The 19,435-nt window shown below is 45.7% G+C and overlaps 5 protein-coding genes across 5 annotated transcripts; 3 read left to right on the top strand and 2 right to left on the bottom strand.

The window, feature by feature from the left end:
* Positions 1 to 5,958: 5,958 nt before the first annotated feature.
* BO80DRAFT_228753 (potassium transporter 5) lies at positions 5,959 to 8,962 on the top strand. Its single transcript, XM_025714441.1, has 5 exons — positions 5,959 to 6,490; positions 6,546 to 6,806; positions 6,861 to 7,625; positions 7,673 to 7,819; positions 7,868 to 8,962. Exons 1-5 carry the CDS (start codon positions 6,293 to 6,295, stop codon positions 8,855 to 8,857), a joined length of 2,361 nt encoding a protein of 786 aa, XP_025570712.1. The 5' UTR covers positions 5,959 to 6,292; the 3' UTR covers positions 8,858 to 8,962.
* A 1,670-nt stretch (positions 8,963 to 10,632) lies between these two features.
* BO80DRAFT_429117 (alpha-ketoacid dehydrogenase kinase family protein) lies at positions 10,633 to 12,792 on the top strand. The gene is made up of 2 exons (XM_025720394.1): positions 10,633 to 11,035; positions 11,099 to 12,792. Exons 1-2 carry the CDS (start codon positions 10,815 to 10,817, stop codon positions 12,300 to 12,302), a joined length of 1,425 nt encoding a protein of 474 aa, XP_025570711.1. The 5' UTR covers positions 10,633 to 10,814; the 3' UTR covers positions 12,303 to 12,792.
* BO80DRAFT_468616 (putative 2-methylcitrate dehydratase (PrpD)) lies at positions 12,389 to 13,996 on the bottom strand (the record flags this gene model as incomplete). Its single annotated transcript, XM_025722947.1, has 1 exon — positions 12,389 to 13,996. The coding sequence occupies one exon, from the start codon at positions 13,994 to 13,996 to the stop codon at positions 12,389 to 12,391; it is 1,608 nt and encodes a 535-aa protein (XP_025570710.1).
* Positions 13,997 to 14,224: 228 nt separating this feature from the next.
* BO80DRAFT_366427 (IQ calmodulin-binding motif protein) lies at positions 14,225 to 16,308 on the bottom strand (the record flags this gene model as incomplete). Its single annotated transcript, XM_025716249.1, has 5 exons — positions 14,225 to 14,499; positions 14,564 to 14,959; positions 15,006 to 15,137; positions 15,186 to 16,002; positions 16,072 to 16,308. The coding sequence occupies 5 exons, from the start codon at positions 16,306 to 16,308 to the stop codon at positions 14,225 to 14,227; spliced, it is 1,857 nt and encodes a 618-aa protein (XP_025570709.1).
* A 548-nt stretch (positions 16,309 to 16,856) lies between these two features.
* BO80DRAFT_391890 (putative thiamine pyrophosphate enzyme) lies at positions 16,857 to 19,293 on the top strand. The gene is made up of 4 exons (XM_025717195.1): positions 16,857 to 17,171; positions 17,240 to 17,282; positions 17,331 to 17,453; positions 17,523 to 19,293. Coding segments are annotated over exons 1-4 (1,803 nt in total). The 5' UTR covers positions 16,857 to 17,169; the 3' UTR covers positions 19,158 to 19,293.
* The last annotated feature ends 142 nt before the right edge of the window (positions 19,294 to 19,435 follow it).

The raw sequence follows: 19,435 nt of genomic DNA, 5'->3' as shown, positions 1-19,435 counted from the left end.
ATTATATCTATATAAAACATAGTCTAATTTTTTCTAAAATATATATATTTTTAATCAGGACCCCCAGACACAATTATATCAGATTAAAAAAAATAATTTATATTAAAGTTCTAGAACGAGTTATATTATATACTATAAGTAAAGTTTAAGCTTTTAATAGCGTACTATTTTTAAACTGATAGATAGACTAAAATTATAAACTAGTATATAATATAAAAATTTATTCTTTTTATAAATTATTATTAAGATAACTAATCAGAATTTTTATTATTAATTAATTTTATTTTTATAATCCTGTTCTAAGAGTCCACGGGACTATTATTCTTTATAATTAAATAAAAATATAAGTTTTATATTTTTTTTAATTAAATATTTTTCCAGATCTTTATTATAGATATTATTAACTAGTAGTAAGCCTAAACCCTAACTTACTATATAGAATAAATATGGAAGCTAACAAAGAAAGATATATAAACTATCTAATAAATTTAAATTTATATAGCTAACTAACGGTGCTGACCTATAAATTTTAATATTAATAATAAGATTTATATAGATACTAGAAACTAGTACTAAGAATAATTATCCTAAAAATTATTAGAAAATTAGTATAGCCTGGTAACTATTACTAAAAAAATTAGTTATATATTTTGAATTTAATTACCTAATAATATAAAAATCTATCCTATTTTTTATTCTGATAAACTTTATCTTTATAGTATTTTAGAACCGCTACCTAGACAGATCTTAGATTAGACTTTCTTAATTAAAATTAATAATTATACTAAATAGGAAGTAGAACAGATCTTAGAAAATTATTTATAAATAAGAACTCTATAGTACCGCGTTAAATAAATAAGTTCTAATAAAAATAACCGTGAGTGGTATCCTACTAGTAATTTTAAAAATATATTTTTTTATTTATATAACTTTTATATTTATTATTTAGATTATCTTAGATTATTTAAATGACTCTCCATATAAATTACAGCCGCAGAGAATGATGAATTTACTATAAATTATAATAATAATAATATTTCCCTGACTAAGGATAGTTAGATTTAAATAGGGAGGTAATATAATAGCAGTCTTATTCAAGGCTTTATTCAGGGCCTTGTTTAAGATTATATAACCAAGTTTATTTTGTTTACTTTACTATTATTTTTTTAAGCGAGCGCCTATAATACTTCTTGTTTTCTTTTTTTCCTTCTTATGCTTAAAGTTCTAGAGTAGTTAGCACCAATACGACCTCATTTTGTTGCGTTGAACGGCCGTCTCATAGGGTTTATTTGTATGATAAGTCTTTTTAATTCTCTAGATACTAGTTAAATAGAAGATAGTAAATTTTAATTATATATATAATATATTTAGCTACGACCACCTCCAGGGCTTTACCGAGCGTGTTGAGTAGGACTATAGATTGATATGATTTTAACTTGTAGTAATTTTTCTTATTTAGTTTATAAAAGATAACTATCACTAACTCCTGGAAATGTTGGAGGTTATAATCTATTATTAAATATATATTATATAGTTGTATAAAATATTTCTTAATTACTAGAAGTAGGAGATATAGAATTCTATTAAAAATATTATTTATACTTAGTATTTTATTTATTAATATCTTACAGATTGTTTTGTATACTTTAATTAAAGTTATTACTAGAAACTTGATTTTAGGCGGAAATTCTGGTAGTTTTATAGAATTATTAATATTAGTTAGATCTATAGAAAGTGGAGGAAAAAAAAAGATTTTTTTTAATATTTCTATTTTTACTTCCAGTGTATTAACTTTTTTTTATTTATATATAAAAATAAATATAGTTTAATTATTTTATTAATTTCTTATCTATATCTAGTATCTAATTTATTAAAGGTTTTATTTATCTTCCATTACTTGTTATACTTAGTTTCTATAGATTTTTTAAAATATTTTTTAGATAAGTTGCGTCTTCCTATTCCTTATATATTTATAGATTGTTTTATATTTTTTTTATAATATAGTGGAGTCTCTGTTAGGCAGTGGCGCGTCTTACGTATTTTATATATAGTCTTAACATATTCTAGGATAAAGTTAGGATTGGAATAGATACTTAAGTGTATTTATAAGATTATCTTATCCACTATATTATTAATAATATTAATTAGATAATTTATAATCTAATTTATATTATTTTCTATTTATATATAGTTATATATTATTAATTTAAGATTATGGAGTCTAGAGATTCTAAGTTATTCTTATACTAGTAATACTAGTTTACTAGTATTAGTATACTTCTAGTTCCTATACTTGACAGTCTCAGCTGTCTATATATATATATCTATCTTTATTCTTAATAACTAATAATTTAAATTATTATTTATATTATTTATTTATTTCTATTAGACCAGGCAGTCCGTCAGACTCTTAGATATGAATATAAGATTAATGGTTATATTAACTTCTATACTAAAGTAGATTATTATATTGGATTTATTTAGTAATTCTAATCTATATTAATTAGTTAGTTAGAAAAGTTTCTTTATTTCTAGATCTGTATATATCTCTAATCTATCTTATATAAAATAATAAAGATTAAAGTTTTTTAGAATTATATATTCCATGCGGTAGAATTATTGAAGTTATTTTTTTTATAAGGTTTACTGTTCCTGTATTGATTTCATTATATATATTATAAATAAAAAGGATCTTTATCTCTCTTATTTTAGTATAGTTAATCCTAAGTTACTAGTAATCTTAGTTTACTAGCTAATACTCCTAAGTGCCCAGGTATATTTATTTATATATATATATATATAAATATATATTCTGTCTCTATTCTTTGGGTATAATAGGTAGTATATATCTATATTTAGATAGTATATAGTATCTTAGAAGAAGTTTTTCTAAGATTCTTAGTAAATAATAATATTTATTTTTTTTATAGCTATCTTCCTAAAGAAAGTTACTATAATTTAGCTTCTAGACTGGCTATAGTTATATTATATAATATAGAGTACTTCCCTAATAATATCTAGTTTTCTAAATATTTAATAATATTTTTTAATTAATTAAAATATTCTCCAGGGCGTCCTACAGTATTTTAATAGTAATATTAATTATTCTTATTATTCTTCTTTTTTTAGAAGATAAGGATTTTATTCCACTAGATACTAGAATCTATTTATTATTAGTGTTAGTATTGGTATTATTACTTAGTTATATTAAATTAAAAATATTTAATATAATTAAAATTAGTTATATACAAAATCTTATAATCTTTACTATTTCTTTATGTATGGCATTTTCTTTTTATATCTTATAAATAAAAATATCTATAAATCTAATCTTTTAAATGCCTGCCTGTGCTTGTTATAGTATAAGTTTTTTTATATTTATATTTATACTATTTTTTTAGATTCTGCTGGGCTTCTACTAGATAGTAATTTAATTTATCTAACTAAATAGGCTAGAAATATTTGCTATACTTTTTTTTTAAATTATTTTTTAATTTTATATAAAGATTTAAAAGATCTCCAGCCAGTTTAGAATAATAGGGATTATAAAGAGATTAAACCTAATTAATTTTATTAAATTTTTTCTAATATATTTTATATGTTTTATTTTATGCTAGGTGTTCTTACTTATAATTAATATATTTAATTTATATAATTTTACTATTATATTTAGGATAGTGTCTAGTTTAGTACAGTATAGTATAAAAACTATATATATCATTATATAAATATTAGATTTCTATATAATTATATTTATTATATTTAAAATATTACTTGATATGTGCCACGTGATTATATTACTAAATATAGTATTATTTATTTTTCTAAAGTATTTAGTATCTTAGAGCCTAGTTCATATCTATAAATAATATAAATTTAACTATAATTAAAGAGGTCTTCTGGCCCACTACTTAATATTTCTTTAATTAATTAATATATTTAATATCTATTTTTTCCTAGTTATAATAGTTCTTTATTTTTAGATTCTTAATAACACTCTTAATGCCGTTCTTATTATTTAACTTAATAGATTTAATTAAGATATTATTTATTATATTTCCATATATTAGTATTTTAATTTTAGTCTTATTTCTGAAAGTCTCTAGCTAGACTTTATATCTCTGTATAATCTCTGCCTTAGCTGTGGTATATATAATTAAATTAATATTATTTAATTAGAATTATTTTATTATTATAATCTTGATTTAGTATAGTAATTTATAGTTACGTAATACTATAATCTGCGCTTTTTTTATTTTTCTAATAATATCTAATAGGGTTATGGCCCTGAGGCGTTCAATAATATAATAATTAGTAAACTTGATAATAATTTTTTTATTTTTATTTAATTTATATATAAAAACCTCCAAAGTCCCCATCTCTGCTGTATATTATATAATAGAGATTAATACTATCATATTAGATAATAATCTAATTTTTTTATGGATTATATTTATGTAGGTTTTTTTATTAAAAATAGATCTAAGTATGTTCTTAGAATTAGTTTAAATCTTGACTGTAGTAATATTGTGTTATAATTAAATAAATTTTTTCTAAAAGTAGTTATTTAACTTTTTTAGTTTATGCCTTAGGTTGCTATCCAGATTAATTATAATAAGTATTTCTATGGTCTTTAAGATTATTTTTATAAATTATATTATTAGCTTTAGAAAGTTTCCTCAATCTTTTTGGATGTATTTAATAATTACTTTTATATTATACTACTAGTTGATTACGCGTTATATTAAACTAATAATATTATTAGAGGCTGCAGAGTTTTCTATATTAGCCGCTAAAACTAGCCACGGGAATAATCTAGACACTATTTTAATATTACAAGGGGGCAAGACTCCTTGAAATTGGTATTAAAATGTCGCCAGGGGCGTTAAATATAATTATATGAGAGGTAAGGCCTGCAGGCCCTGTGGTGGTTGCGTAGATTTCAAAAATTTGATTCATGCGTGGGGAGTTGTTTTTCATCCTAAGAGGCGCAGCGGTAAGACCAGGAGCTAAGCCCCAGTACTACTGAGTATCGGCCCACTTCAACAGACTTGGTAGCCTAGTGAAGTCGTGCATATATGGTTTCTATCGCTGTACCCACTCGCTGTTCAGCCAACAGAGCACATCTGCGGCGTAGAGTTGAGCCGGCGGTTTGGAGAAGCGCTAAATGGATTCTAACTAGAGTAAACGGAGCCATGAGAGCGTTTCGTGCTTTATCAAGGACTACTAGATCCGTTCTTGTTAGTGATGGGTTGCATAAGACGTAAAAACCTGTTTTTAGCTACCAGTAGACCTCATCAAGGAAAAGATGCATTGGTGTGTGACCTTGAAGATGCAGTCTTCGATATATGATAGGACCTTTTTATGCCTTGGTAAGAGATTCCAGTGTCTCAAGGATTAAGCGTCTCCAGGCTAACGGTAAGATCTGTCAATGTTATTTTGCTGCGACCAACGCACATGAAAAAAACAGTGTGTTTCGGCGAGTCAGTCAAGAATTCGGGATCACGGAAGTGCGATTTGTATCGAGAAATACATGGGCTCATTGGAACATGAACTACCATACAGAAGGGGCCGTGTTAGGAAGCTACTACCTTGGCGAAAAGACGAGCGGATCAGGTGACTGATATGCGCCTACGGTTCCGAGATCCCAACGTGGAGGGCTGGACCACTGCACTACGATAGGTATTTCTTTGACACTGGAGCCAGCGAGTCGGGGCGAATTATCGATGCCATGTGGTACGGGGTAGCTTGAGCTTATCACGAACACGCGAGGAAGCCCATTGGTGCTAACAAATCCCGCACATACACGGCCACGGCCAGAGGTTGGTTCAGAAAAATCCCTCTCATATCCTTTCTATGACGGGATCATCTATTATCATTATCTATCTGGCCATTACCTAAAACTTTCTTGATCTATCATATTGTGGCATATCGTCCTGGAGATAAGGATACACAGGACAGTTCAGAAAGCGGCCAATGGCTCGTATCCGATGGCTGCGATGTAGGATTCCCCTGCAGTGGGAAGAGCAGGCGGGATAAAGCTCTGATAGCAATCTGGTGTTGACGGCAAGTTCCTGGCACCTGGATATGAGCAGTATAAGTACGGTCTTTTCCGGTGCGCAGGCCTGTACTGGATGAAGCCCTGGAAGTGAATCGGACAAGGTCTTACAGCTTCCTTGTGTCAGTCATTCCCACTCTGGCTGACGGCACCTGGATTGAGGAGGTCGGTCAGCACTGCTGACTCTGAATCTCAACCGTTCCTGACCCAATCTTAGTCGCAGCAATTCTCAAGATGGATGATGATCGAGCGATCGCAAAGGAGCCCGCAATCCAGGAAGCTATTGAGGAGAAAGCACAACATCCCCATGAGTCAATTTACAATATTCGCCCATGGAACAACCACCTGGGTCGAAGTATTAGTGGTGCGAGCACGATTGGCGAAGATGATGACCCAGGCTTAGGCAGACCTACAGACTTCAAGCAAAAACAGGTAGAAGCCAACAGTACTACTCGGATCCACGACCATGCAAGCTGAGAGATAATAGGTTTTCACAGGCAAAATGCTGTTTTGGCTGGCGTACCAGTCAATCGGTGTCATCTATGGGGATATCGGGACCAGTCCTCTTTACGTCTATTCGTCTACATTCAGCGAAGCGCCATCCCGTCAGGACCTCATTGGTGTACTTTCCATAATTATCTGGAGCATATCCTTGATGGTGACTGTCAAGTACATCTTCATTATTCTGTGGGCGGATAATGATGGAGAGGGTGGTACATTCAGCACATATTCACTTCTCAGTCGCTACGTAAGCTGCATTTCACAGTCATTTGGCTGTGAGCCAAAGCTGACCAAATCCCAGATGAATATCACCCACCGCGATCCGCGAGAGGCTTCCCTCGTGCAGATGAAGAGACATCTGTCGACGGATCTTGAGCGTGCCAGTAGATACGCTCGACATAGCCTGGAGACAAGCAAGTTCGCAAAGCGCTTGCTAAAAGTGGTGGGCGTATTGGCTGTGACAATGGTTCTTGCGGACGGCCTGCTCACTCCCGCTCAATCCGTGTTAGGCGCTGTCCAGGGAATTGAAGTCGTGTCCCCCAACATATCCAAAGGCACCGTGATCGGAGTCACTGATGCTATCCTCGTCATTCTGTTTCTCATCCAGCCCCTCGGAATCACGCGTTTCTCCGTCGCCTTCGCCCCGATTGTTATCATTTGGCTTGGCTTCAATGCTGCGTTCGGCATCTATAATCTTGTCTACTATGACGCCGGGGTTTTTGTTGCTTTCAATCCAGGGTATGCTTTTGAGTTCTTGATCCGCCATGGAGAATCGGGATGGAGAATGCTCAGCGGTACTCTGCTTGCTTTCACCGGAGTCGAGGCCCTTTTCGCCGACCTTGGTGCTTTCAGTCGTCGGGCCATCCAGATAAGTTGGCTATGCTACACCTTCCCATGCCTGCTTCTGGCGTATATAGGGCAGGCAGCATACATCAGCGTACATCCGGAGGCGTACTCAAATCCCTTCTACAACGCAGCGCCTCCGGGCACCATTTATCCTGCGCTTGTGATTGCCATTCTAGCAGCTATCGTTGCTTCGCAAGCAATCATCACTGCTACATTCCAGGTTTGACGCCCACCTCCAACGACAACTGTAGTCTAACACCGGTTTAGCTCCTAGCACAAGTCATAAAGCTCTCATACCTCCCGCAGATCAAGGTGATCCATACTTCCGATATCTTTCATGGCCAGCTGTTTGTTCCCATTGCGAATTGGCTGTTGATGGTTGGGACCATCCTCGTGGCATCTATCTACAACAATGTAAGCGTGCAAGACTAACTCGTCCCCACAGAGCACTAACTAATGCAGACCACATCTCTTGGAAATGCATACGGGGTCTGCGTCATCTTTGTAACCTTCTTTGACACGTGCATGGTCGCTATGGTAGCGATATTCGTGTGGCGCAAGAGTCCATATCTTGTCTTCCTACCCTGGCTTACAATTGCTTGCTTTGACGCGGCATACCTTTCTTCAGCATTGACCAAAGTCCCAACTGGCGCATGGTTTACACTGGCAGTGGCCACCATCCTCGCCCTCATCTTCCTTCTCTGGAGGTTTGGAAAGGAACAGCAATGGTTTGCCGAAGCCGAAGACCGCTTTCCAACCTCCCATTTCGTGACCAGGGACCAGAACGGCGATATACGTCTTACCGATCGATTTGAGAGCGCCCCGTTGAGTACCACCCGGGGTGTGGGTATATTCTTCGACAAGGCTGGCGAGACAACACCCATCGTCTTTAGTCAGTTCATCCTTAGGCTCACGACTATTTTTGAGGTGATGATTTTCTTCCATCTCCGGCCTCTTGAGACCCCATCCATTCCCGTTGAAGACCGTTATACGGTTTCCAAGCTCGCGATCCCGGATTGCTACCGCCTGGTTGTCCGCTATGGTTACAATGACGAGATTATCTCACCCAATCTCGCAAGTACCATTACCGACCAGGTCCGCAGATACCTGGTCGAAAACGAACACCACATTGGTCAAACTGAAACGAGCACGAGCCTCAGTCAATCCAGCCGGGACGTAAGTCAAGATACGATGGGTGTTGAAGAGTCGCGCACGGCATCCAGCAGGGTGAAATCTGCCGATCCCTTGGCGCGGCTCGAGAAAGCTTGTGCCCATAACGTACTCTACATTACTGGCAAGGAGCAGATGCGGGCCAAGAAGGGAACGAACATCTTCCGACGCCTGGTCCTGTGGATTTTCCTGTGGATTCGAGACAACACCAGGACGAAGATCGCGTCTTTGGGATTGGGAGCTGAGAAAGTCATTGAGGTGGGGTTTCTAAAGGATATATGACCGCAATACTCTGTAGCAACGCAATGAACATCCTATGACAAGCGATATCTTGCGCAGACTGTCCCGTGATTATGTTTAACTTTTACCCCTCCCGTTATTCCTCAAATCTTTTCTTGTCTCAACGTCATCCACTGCCTGATAACGACATGGCACGTGACTGCCCCTCGCGGGATAGCGTCATCGGAGGTGCGTCATTGGGTACAGCTCGGGTTATGAAGTTCCGGATCGGGATAGTGCCCGTTCTAGGGGAAGAAGAGCGGCCCTGTGAATCCCATTATCAGGATGGCAACGCCACCCGCTAGCTGCTCTGGATTGTGGTAACGTACAATCAGACATCCCTACTAGATAGTAGAGATCCCGTTCTACTGTGTGAATGATACTTTCTCTGAACAATTCCGTGATAGCGGTTGAGTGCCGGCTTTGCCGACCAACTGGCTCAGTTTTCGAGTGGTCTTAGATTCCGGCCAGCAAGTCTCTATTGCGTGACAAAGTGGCCATGCCGGTGGGATGTAAACATCAGCCAGCACTCTGTAGCTACTAGCTAGATACTATAATACTGTGTAGTATGTGCAACCCCATGTAAAGACTGCAGTCGGGATGGCTGTGCTTCCAATCAGGCCCTGCCTGAAACAGCCACTGCCCCTCCGACCCCCTCGATCGGCCATAGAGGGGACCTTATCAGCCCGTGAGATTGAGTGGCCCCGCAAAGGGTGCCTAACGGTCTAACTTACCGGCAGCAGAGTATAAATGGTCTCCTAGCCCACCCTGGCAACGCTCACCCCAACCTTCATCTCTCATCCACTGCTACGTCCCCAGACTTTGTATATTTCTAGGTCTCTTCTTTGAACGGCGCTTATTAACATACTCATCCAACATGCCTACGTACATGGTACGTGGAGTGTGGACTTTCACCACTTGCTCGAATGCTAACGACTGCTCAGATCACTGTCGACAAGGAGGCTCCTCCCCAAACATACGAGGCGTAAGATACCACGAACCCTGCTTTCACAAAACAGTCGTGATTAATCTCTATCCTCCTCAGGGCCAAGAAACAGTTTTCAAAAGGCGGAAAGATTTTGAACGAAGCAGAGTACTTCAAGCGCTTCTAGTAAGACAAAACGCTTCCTGGCTAACCAGCGCCCTACAACTGTGCGGCTCTCAAGATCAAGCCTGGCTGACAATCAACATAGCGTTGAATATGAAATAGTGCCGCAATATGTGACGGAAAACCACACGCATGTTACTGTCGAGCGCGATCAAGAAGTGAGAACCCAGTAAACACAACACCGGAGGGCTTCAACTTGTTCTACAAGGTAGAATGGGTAATTTAGAGGGACACTTTACGTGACTATACTCTTGTTCGGTGTTATGGGAACCCGCGGTTATATATATCATATGTGGGAATCATGATCGATGTTGTAAAGCAAGACAATTATATGTGAAGATGGCCTGATTTATGGTTATCTTGGACAGAATGAACATAGTTCCTGCAAAACCATACAATATCAGTTCTCCTAAACTATAGGACTACCAATGACCTCCATATCGCCAGATCCTTGCTGCTTTTCTCGGGGAAGTCTGTCAATGCAGGTAAGCGCAAGGCTGCAGCGGATGACCTCATCCATCACCTGCAAAAACAGGGTTTGGGCAGCGAGGCTGTGATCCGCGATAGGCGATTAGATCTAAGCCAGTGGTACGGATGGGATGGATGGCACGGGCCTATTTCTGGGACGAATCATATCTGACTGCTCAGGGGAAAGAAGCAACAAATGACAAAGGTGGCCAGAGACAAAGAAAGAACAATCCATTATCGGCACGGCGGTCCTGCTAACTGGCGAATGCTGGCTGCCTGACTGCTTGACACGTGAGCGCCGCCGGACGCCCCACGGACTCCGGCTTGTGAGGTCATCGACCCTTGTCTTCTTGCAAGTCCGCCGGACGATGGCCAGGTTCTACTATGGCTATAGTACGGGCACTTCAGACTTCGTCTGGGGGTGCTAGGTCTCGATATACTTATCTTTCATCAACTATCCTTCCAACGAGGCGCTTTGTTTCGTCGTCACCGCCACTCCGACAAACTACGTCCTCGCGGCATGCCTTTGCTTACGGCGCCAATGATGAAGTCGCACGTCTCGCAGCCAGTCGCCGGCGCCCATTGACTCTGGCAGACCTGCTCAAGTAAGTCCTGCAGGGCCAAGTTAAGTTGTTGGTATATATCCCGATGCTAATCCCTGCCTATAGACATGGACGCCCGCCGTTGTGCAAAGAGGACCTCCTTGCCTCGGCCAACTTCACCCTCTCCCTCCTCCCAGCCCGACTAGCATCGCGCATCGAAGCCCTCCGCAACCTCCCGTTTATCGTGGTCTCAAACCCGCACGTATCGAAGATCTACAACAATTACCTTCACTCTTTATCAACACTGTTACCCTACCAGCAACGCCAGGTCACCACCCTCGAGGAAGAGAACCAATTCGCAGAGGTACTCGCTGATCTCGTACACACCCACACGAATACAATCCCTATTCTTGCCCGTGGCTTCCTCGAATGCCGTCGATACATCGATCCCGTCGAGGTAACCCGGTTTCTGGACACGCATCTGCGCGCCAGAATCGGCACGCGGCTGATCGCGGAGCAACATTTAGCGCTGCACTTTGCCTCGCAGCCTGTTAGTGCTGTCCCTGTCGAACAACGCGATACCAACAAGGATGCCGCACCTTCGAACTACATCGGGGTCATCGACACGGCGCTGCAACCCTCGCGGATCGTCAAGTCGTGCGAGGACTTTGTGGGCGAGATCTGCGAGCTCAAGTACGGTGTGCGTCCCAGATTGCGTATCGGTGGACAGCCGGACGCTTCCTTCGCTCATGTCCCGGTCCATGTGGAATACATCCTCACGGAGCTGCTGAAAAACGCATTCCGGGCGGTGATTGAATCCGGCAATGGGAGCGAGCCGATTGAGGTGACGATTGCTGCGGCGCCCGACGTTCCTGCGAACCCGGTCCACGACGTGTCCGGGAAGAAGGGAAAGCGGAGTCATGGCCCGCAGTCGCATTCTGATGTTGGGTTCCAGATGGATACGGTAGTGGGCACGGCGGATGCGAACGAGTCTATCAAGTGCTGGACGCCCTCGTCACAGAGCATCACAATCCGGATCCGAGATCGAGGGGGCGGCATTCCGCCGGAGGTGCTGCCGAACATCTGGTCGTATAGTTTCACTACGTTTTCCGACTACGAGATGAACGGGTCGGAGAATGGAAGCATGGACGCATTGAACACCATTGCATCGAGCGGGGGACACCTGAGCAGTATTGCCGGGCTTGGGTATGGACTGCCGCTGAGCCGAGCCTATGCGGAGTATTTTGGGGGAAGCATTGCGGTGCAGAGCTTATGGGGATGGGGGACAGATGTTTATTTGACACTGCAGGGAGTTGGGAAGGTTGCTTGATCTCTGGCTGCTGCTTTGCAGTGGGACTGCAATATTATTATGCTAGAGATCCAATAGGAAATATGGTCCGGAACCATTCTTCTTCGCTACAGCTTCGCCTTGTCCTCCCCACTGTCACTATGCTCTCTGGCAAACAAATCCACAAACTCACACACCTTCAAATCATCGACCTCCACCAACCTCAACACCTCCTCAATCTCCTCATCCCTAAACATCAACCTCATATTCCTCACAAACTTCTTCCTCACCTCCTCCCTCGTCTTCAGATTCCTCGCATGTCCCACAGGATACTCCACCAGGACCTCCTCCAACACCCTCCCCCCTTGCAACCTCACCACCACGCCAGCCCCAATACTCCTCTTCCCGGGATCGAGATAATCCCTCGTCAACCCCTCATCGACCCTGACCACCACCCTCCCCCTCACCTCCTCCACGACCGGATCATCCCCCCACCCCCCTTCCTCCCGATCCCCATAATCCTCCACCACCAACGGCCCCCCCTTCACCAACGCCACCGCAACCACAAACTCCAAACAATGATCCCGTTCCGCCCGTCCCTCCCCCTTCCCCCCTCCTCTACCCGGTCTCGAAATAATATGTCCCGCCGCCCACGTCGTCCTGACCTCCACCCCCTCCACCTCCTCCACCCCGACCCCCATCCCCCTCATCCGTCCCGCCTGCACCAGAGCAGCCTCCACCGCCGCAATCCCATGCCCCTCAACCGGCATCACCTTATACATCACCCTCTTGACCGTCTCACATCCCATCCCAATCCCCCCCTCGCAGTCGGGGAACCTAAACCCATCACCCCCAAACCTCCCCTCCCAGAACCCACCAGGCCCACTCAACACCCCCGGAACCCCCTCCATCGCCACCCCCGCCCTATCCCCAAGCAACCCCAACCACACCGCCCGACTACACGCATCCCCCGCGGCCCAACCCTTCCTCGGCACTGTGGTCCCTCGGGACCGATACAGCCGGGACGGATGGCCGTCCATCCAGACGTGCGAGAGCAGGGCGTGGGTGGTTGCGGGCGGGTGGCCGAGAAGGTAGGAGACGAGGGCGGTGGAGGCGAGTTTGGTCAGGATGGTGTGGTCGATGTTGTAGGTGTTGAAGGCGTTGTGCAGTTGGTAGTGGGATTGGATTTCGTAGGTTTTTATGAGGGTTGAGAGGAGGGTGTGGAGTGTTGGATTTGGGGGGGAGGGGGTTGAGTTGGGGGGGACCTGGGATGGGGGGGGTTGGGTGAGACTGAGGTAGGAGGTTATGGATAGGAGGGCGGGGATGTTATCTATTCCACCATCGTCATTATCATTCTCATCATGGGATAGATGGTATATGTATGTTAGGATAGGAAGAGGGAACCTACCAGACGGATGTCCCCACTCCATCCCCCCCAGAGCATCATTATGATCGAGATACCGAACCAACACACCTAAATCAAACGCCCCCTTGACGGGATCAACCTGGTACGCCGTGCCCGGGACTTTAAATCCATTCGGGACGATGGTGCCCGGGACGATAGGGCCGAGGAGTTGTCGCGCGGCGGGACTCTTGGAGGCGGTTTCGATGGCGCAGCCGAGGGCGTCGAGGAGGGCGATGCGGGCGGCGGCGTAGGCGTCGGGGTCTGTGATGGGGTGGTGGTGGATGTAGTTGGTGATGTCGCGGATGGGTTGGTCGTAGGGTTGGGGTGGCATTTTTGTATTTGAGGGGGGGGGATTTGTGGGGGGTTGGGATAGGTGGAGGGTGGAGGGGGAGGGGGAGTGTAGGATGAGTGGTATAGTACGGCTCTATTTATGTATCTGAATGAAGGAACGTTGTACATGTCTAACGTGTTGGAATTCGCTATATATACCAAAACAGTAGATTATCCACACGTAACAACAGCATCAAAATACCAAGGCAAGCAGAAGAGATATGGCATTCTAGAATCCACCCGCCCCTCTTACCCTCTGCACCGCACCAACGGCTCCCCTGGCCCAACTAAAGTGGCCCGGGTTCATTCCGATTGATCCCACGGGGATATCATTGGTATTGGGATCATGCCAGCAGCCGTCTTCGGGGCTGACACCGCCATAAAATGCCGTGTTCTGGTTCCGGTCGATGGCCTGGCGCCAGGCACGGGCGACAAGAGGGGAGTCGAGCAGGAGGTTGACTTCTTGGCTGTGGTAGAAGGATTGTGTGTCCAGGTTGCCGTTTCCTGTACATTGATTCGTTAATCGACATCATTTTAAGGATTCTGGCGTTAAAGGGGACGGGTATACCTTGAATTGCAACCTTCTCATCGATAATCATCAGTTTGACATGACAACTCCGCCGCTTGAATTTATTATGAATCGGTTTTGTCTGATCCTTGGCCACATAATTAAAGATCCGAAGACGGAAGCGCTGCTCATCGGTATCCAAGGCCTTGTACATCCGATGGGCGACCATCTCGTTCGTGCCATTCTGGAACGGAAGTAATTCGCCGGCGTCGTTGTAGCCCAGACACAGGTAGCATGTGACAATGACGTCGCGGGTCTTGATGGCTTCGATGAGGGCCTCGACGATGGGCTCGGCGTTCATATTGGGGGTCTGGATGAAGATCGATTCCTGAGCATTCTTGATGGCGGCCAGGAAGCAGCTGTTCTGAGGGGTGTGGATGCTGCTGTGATTGGGGGCTGACCTTGTTAGCGATAGTAAGAGGGATATGGAGAATGTACTTACCACCCCAGGGTTCGCGATTCACGACGGCCATTGGGAAAGGATCATGTGGCGGGAGGACAACATAGGGTTCCATGATAGGGTCTTGGTCGCTCTCCGGGGCGTCAGCAGTCATGTCAGTTTGAATAGTGGTATCTAGCCAAGTCAGTCATCTTCTGTGGTTCTGGATTGAGGATGGCATACTGAGACGACGGGTCACGGCTTGGGTCATGGTTTCGCCGTCTCGGGGCAGAAGCAGCCCGTTCATCCGCTGGGCTTCACGTCGGATATCCGGGTCATAGTGGTGCTCGTCCACGGTGAGTTCCGGGAGAGGTCCCGGATCCGGGGCATCATAGTCGGGCTGCTGGTTGGAGTGACAAGGAATGGGGGCGCCGGTGGCTGGGGAGGCGAGCATGGGCAGCGGAGGCTCGAGAGGGCGACCCCACGAGATCAAGGCGGTGTCGTAAAGCCCGTCGACGATGGGCCCCTCCACTTGGATCATCATCTCCAGGTTGTCGTTGTCCTGCACGTTGCTGCTCTGCAGCAGCCCGATCCGCCGATCGATCACCATGAACTTGGCATGAAAGGTCCCAAAGATCGGCCGGTGGTAATTGACCACCTGCAGATCGATGTTGGGGATTTCTTCGGACGATGGCAGCTGCACCTTCTCGCTAGTGTACTTCTTCTCGGGCACCGGCAGGTGATTCTCGAACAGCTGCTGCGGATCCCCACGATCATACACCATCTTGACAATTACCTTGGTGCCACGCTCGCCTGCCCGGCGAGACAGCTCGCGGAAAGCATTCGTCACCAGGGTGGAGGCATCCGAGTGAATCCAGAAATTGGTGGCCAGAAACACCTCTTTCTCTGCCCGCACGATGCAGTTGGCCATGTGCCGGCACAGATCGGGCAGAGGCGCAATGATCGTCAACGGCACCACGCCATGACTGCCCATCAACGGAGGCGATACCACACCAGCCATCGGGTTCTTGTCCAGCGCGCACAGGGCATCGTGGTATATCTTGGCTGTCGGTCAGAACTCTCCCGTGCAAGAAGGACCACCGATTGGGTGGTATGAAGCTTGGCTAACCTTCAGGAACAGTTCGCTAGGTTCAGAGTTGCCCCAATTTCCACACTCCACCACCTTCTTCAGTTCATTCTCGGCACCATCGATCGACTCCTTCGAGTCGTGGCTATGTGCTTTCGATTTGCGTTCGTGGTACAGTTTCTCAAACACCTTCGGGCCTGATTGCGACGGGTCGCGCAGGAGCTCGGAGGTGACAGTCTTGTCGTCGTGACAGAACTCGTAGACGCTATCGGAGATCATGGTGGTGCGGACTCGGTTGGCACTCTTGGGCTGACGAATAAACCAAAACACAATCGAGGCCACGCACAGGGAGCAGACGGCGCCCGACAGTTTAAAAAGGGGCATCCAAGTGGATTCGCTGACGGGGCTCCAGGGCCGAAATGGCGCCGCCATGATGGCTGCCTACTACGAGCAATGACGTATCGGAGGGCAGCATTCGACTTTCAGTCTCCCATTCGCGTCGAAGGAAAATCATCGACGACATCAGCATGGATGCCGGCCAGGCTACGTGGATAAACATGGTCTTTTATTCGTGAAAATGACTGACGGAAGCGAGGGTTTGGCGGGCACGACGTCATCGGGCCCGTCCTCGAACGTGGCCACTCGAATGATTGAATCCACCGGATCCACCGACCACAAACTTGGCTTTGGTGATAAGCTCCTCCCTGGTGGGATAGGGCTGAGTGGATGAGATGCTCTCAACAGCAGACATCGTATTTCCGCTACTGCTCGACTGCGAGTGAATTGACTCAATTGACGGTCTGCATGCAAATGCCGACTATCGCCGTAGCAACTGCCATATCCGGCCATAGCGCTGCGGAGTATTGCATTGCGCATACATAGTTCGTCGTGTTCGAACTCAAACGGCTTACCTCAGTGTCCGAGCGGTTTTGACAGTCTCCCAATCACCAATCGGGGGTCTACTTAACCTCGGTGTAAAGCCCTCCCCTGGCGCATTCTCCTCCCCAGGCTCGGACTTGACCCCGATGTTTGGCACTTTTAAGTACTCCGCCCTTAGCAATCTACGACCCCATCTTCTCCGCATTCTCGTTGCTTTCAATCTAATTTCTCTCATACATCATTGCCAATTGAACTGCGACGATGTGAGTTTCTCCATCCCCAATCGACCTCGGTTCGATTCACCATGCCTATTTGGCTGACACCAATCCAGGGTTTACACCGCGTCATTTGCCTTCTTCGAGGCACTATGGGAGGTGAGTGAATGGGTGATCCTTTCTGCTCCCAACTAATTAACCCTATAGGCCGGGGTCACCCATGTCTTTGTTAATCTAGGGTCTGACCACCCCTCCATCCTGGAGGCCATGGTCAAGGGTCAGAAGGAAAAGCCCAACGAGTTCCCCAAGATCGTGACCTGCCCCAACGAGGTGAGCTGATTGCTCCGGTTGTCTTCGGTGCCCAGACGGACACTAACCCCGCATTGCCCTCCTTGGCAGATGGTGGCGCTATCCATGGCCGATGGTTACGCCCGCTTGACCGGCCAGCCTCAGTGTGTCATCGTCCACGTCGATGTCGGCACCCAGGGCCTCGGGGCGGCCATCCACAATGCCTCCTGTGGCCGTGCTCCCGTCTTGATCTTCGCTGGTCTCTCCCCCTACACCATTGAGGGGGAGATGCGCGGGTCGCGCACCGAGTACATCCATTGGATCCAGGATGTGCCCGACCAGAAGCAAATTGTCTCACAATACTGTCGCTACACCGCGGAAATCCGATCGGGTAAGAACATCAAGCAGATGGTCAACCGCGCCCTCCAATTCGCCACCAGTGATCCCCAGGGACCGGTCTATCTGGTGGGTGCTCGAGAGGTCATGGAGGAGGAAATAACTCCCTACTCCCTGAACCAGAGCAACTGGGTGTCTGTCGCCCCGTCTGCCCTGCCATCCGAGGGCGTCGAATTGATCGCATCGGAGCTCGCGGCCGCCAAAGAGCCTTTGGTCATTGTCGGCTACTCCGGCCGAGAAGCTCGGGGAGTCCAGGAGCTGGTCACCCTAGCCAACACCTTCAAAGGCATCCGGGTCCTCGACACTGGCGGCTGTGATTTGTGCTTCCCTGGCGACCACCCAGCCTATCTGGGAATGCGCTTCGGCGTCCACGACGCCATCAAAACCGCCGACTTCATCCTCGTCGCCGACTGCGACGTCCCCTGGATCCCGACTCTCTGCAAGCCCTCCGATTCAGCCCGGATCATCCACGTCGATGTCGACCCGCTCAAGCAGCAAATCCCCGTCTCCTACATTCCCACCATCGCGACCTTCCGCGCCGAGTCCGCAACCGCCTTTAAGCAGCTCAACGAATACATCTCCTCCAACGCTCCCATCCAACAAACTATCAACTCGAGCGAAAACCTCGCCCGCGGCCAGCGTCGCGAAGCGGAATTCCAAAAGACCCGCCAAGCCATCCGCACCCTCGCTCTCCCACCCCCGGGCGGAGCCAACGCCCCCCTCAACGCATCCTTCCTGCTCGGCCAAATCCGCCAAACCTGCCCCTCAGACACCATCTGGGCCATCGAATCCGTGACCCTCACCGGCATCGTCGCCGACCAACTCGCCCCCACCGCCCCCAAATCCTGGATCAACTGCGGCGGCGGCGGTCTAGGCTGGTCCGGCGGCGGCGCCCTCGGCATCAAACTCGCTACCGACGTCCAACACGGCGGCCCCAACAAAGGGAAATTCGTCTGCCAAATTGTCGGCGACGGCACATACCTCTTTTCCGTCCCGGGCTCCGTCTACTGGGTCGCCCGCCGCTACAACATTCCCATCCTCACCATCGTCCTCAACAACAAGGGCTGGAACGCCCCGCGCCGAAGCATGCTCCTCGTCCACCCCAACGGCGACGGCTCCCGCGCCACCAACGAAGACCTCAACATCTCCTTCGCCCCGACCCCAGACTACCCGGGCATCGCAAAAGCCGCATCCGGCGGCACATTCTGGGGCGCCCAGGCAGCCACCGTCGCCGAGCTCCAGAAACTCCTCCCCGAGGCTGTCAAAAGCGTGCAGAACGGTACCTCGGCCGTCCTGGAAGCTCAACTCGACGGTACGCAGGGGAAGTATGTCGCGCAATCGCGCCTGTGATCCTCCCCATTATCAACACTGCGCCTATGATCTCCATATATCAAACTTGACTTAGTTGATGTATCTGACTAGCCATCTATCTACCTATCTACCCATCTACACGTTCAATTAACCAATTTCATTTTTCAATTAGAACTCACGATCCCTTTCGCCAAGGAACAGTAATACAAGTACGTAAGGTAAAATAATTTAAGCATCGGGATGAATGTATGTACTAAGTATGTATGTTCGTGGGGCCTCCGGTACGTCTGGTGGCCGTAAACACCCTTCGTTTGGCG

This window comes from Aspergillus ibericus (genome assembly GCF_003184845.1).
Source record: "Aspergillus ibericus CBS 121593 unplaced genomic scaffold BO80scaffold_58, whole genome shotgun sequence".
Taxonomy (NCBI): Eukaryota; Fungi; Ascomycota; class Eurotiomycetes; order Eurotiales; family Aspergillaceae; genus Aspergillus; species Aspergillus ibericus.
The sequence above is the reverse complement of the archived record's forward strand: the minus strand, read 5'-3'. Positions and strand labels throughout refer to the sequence as shown.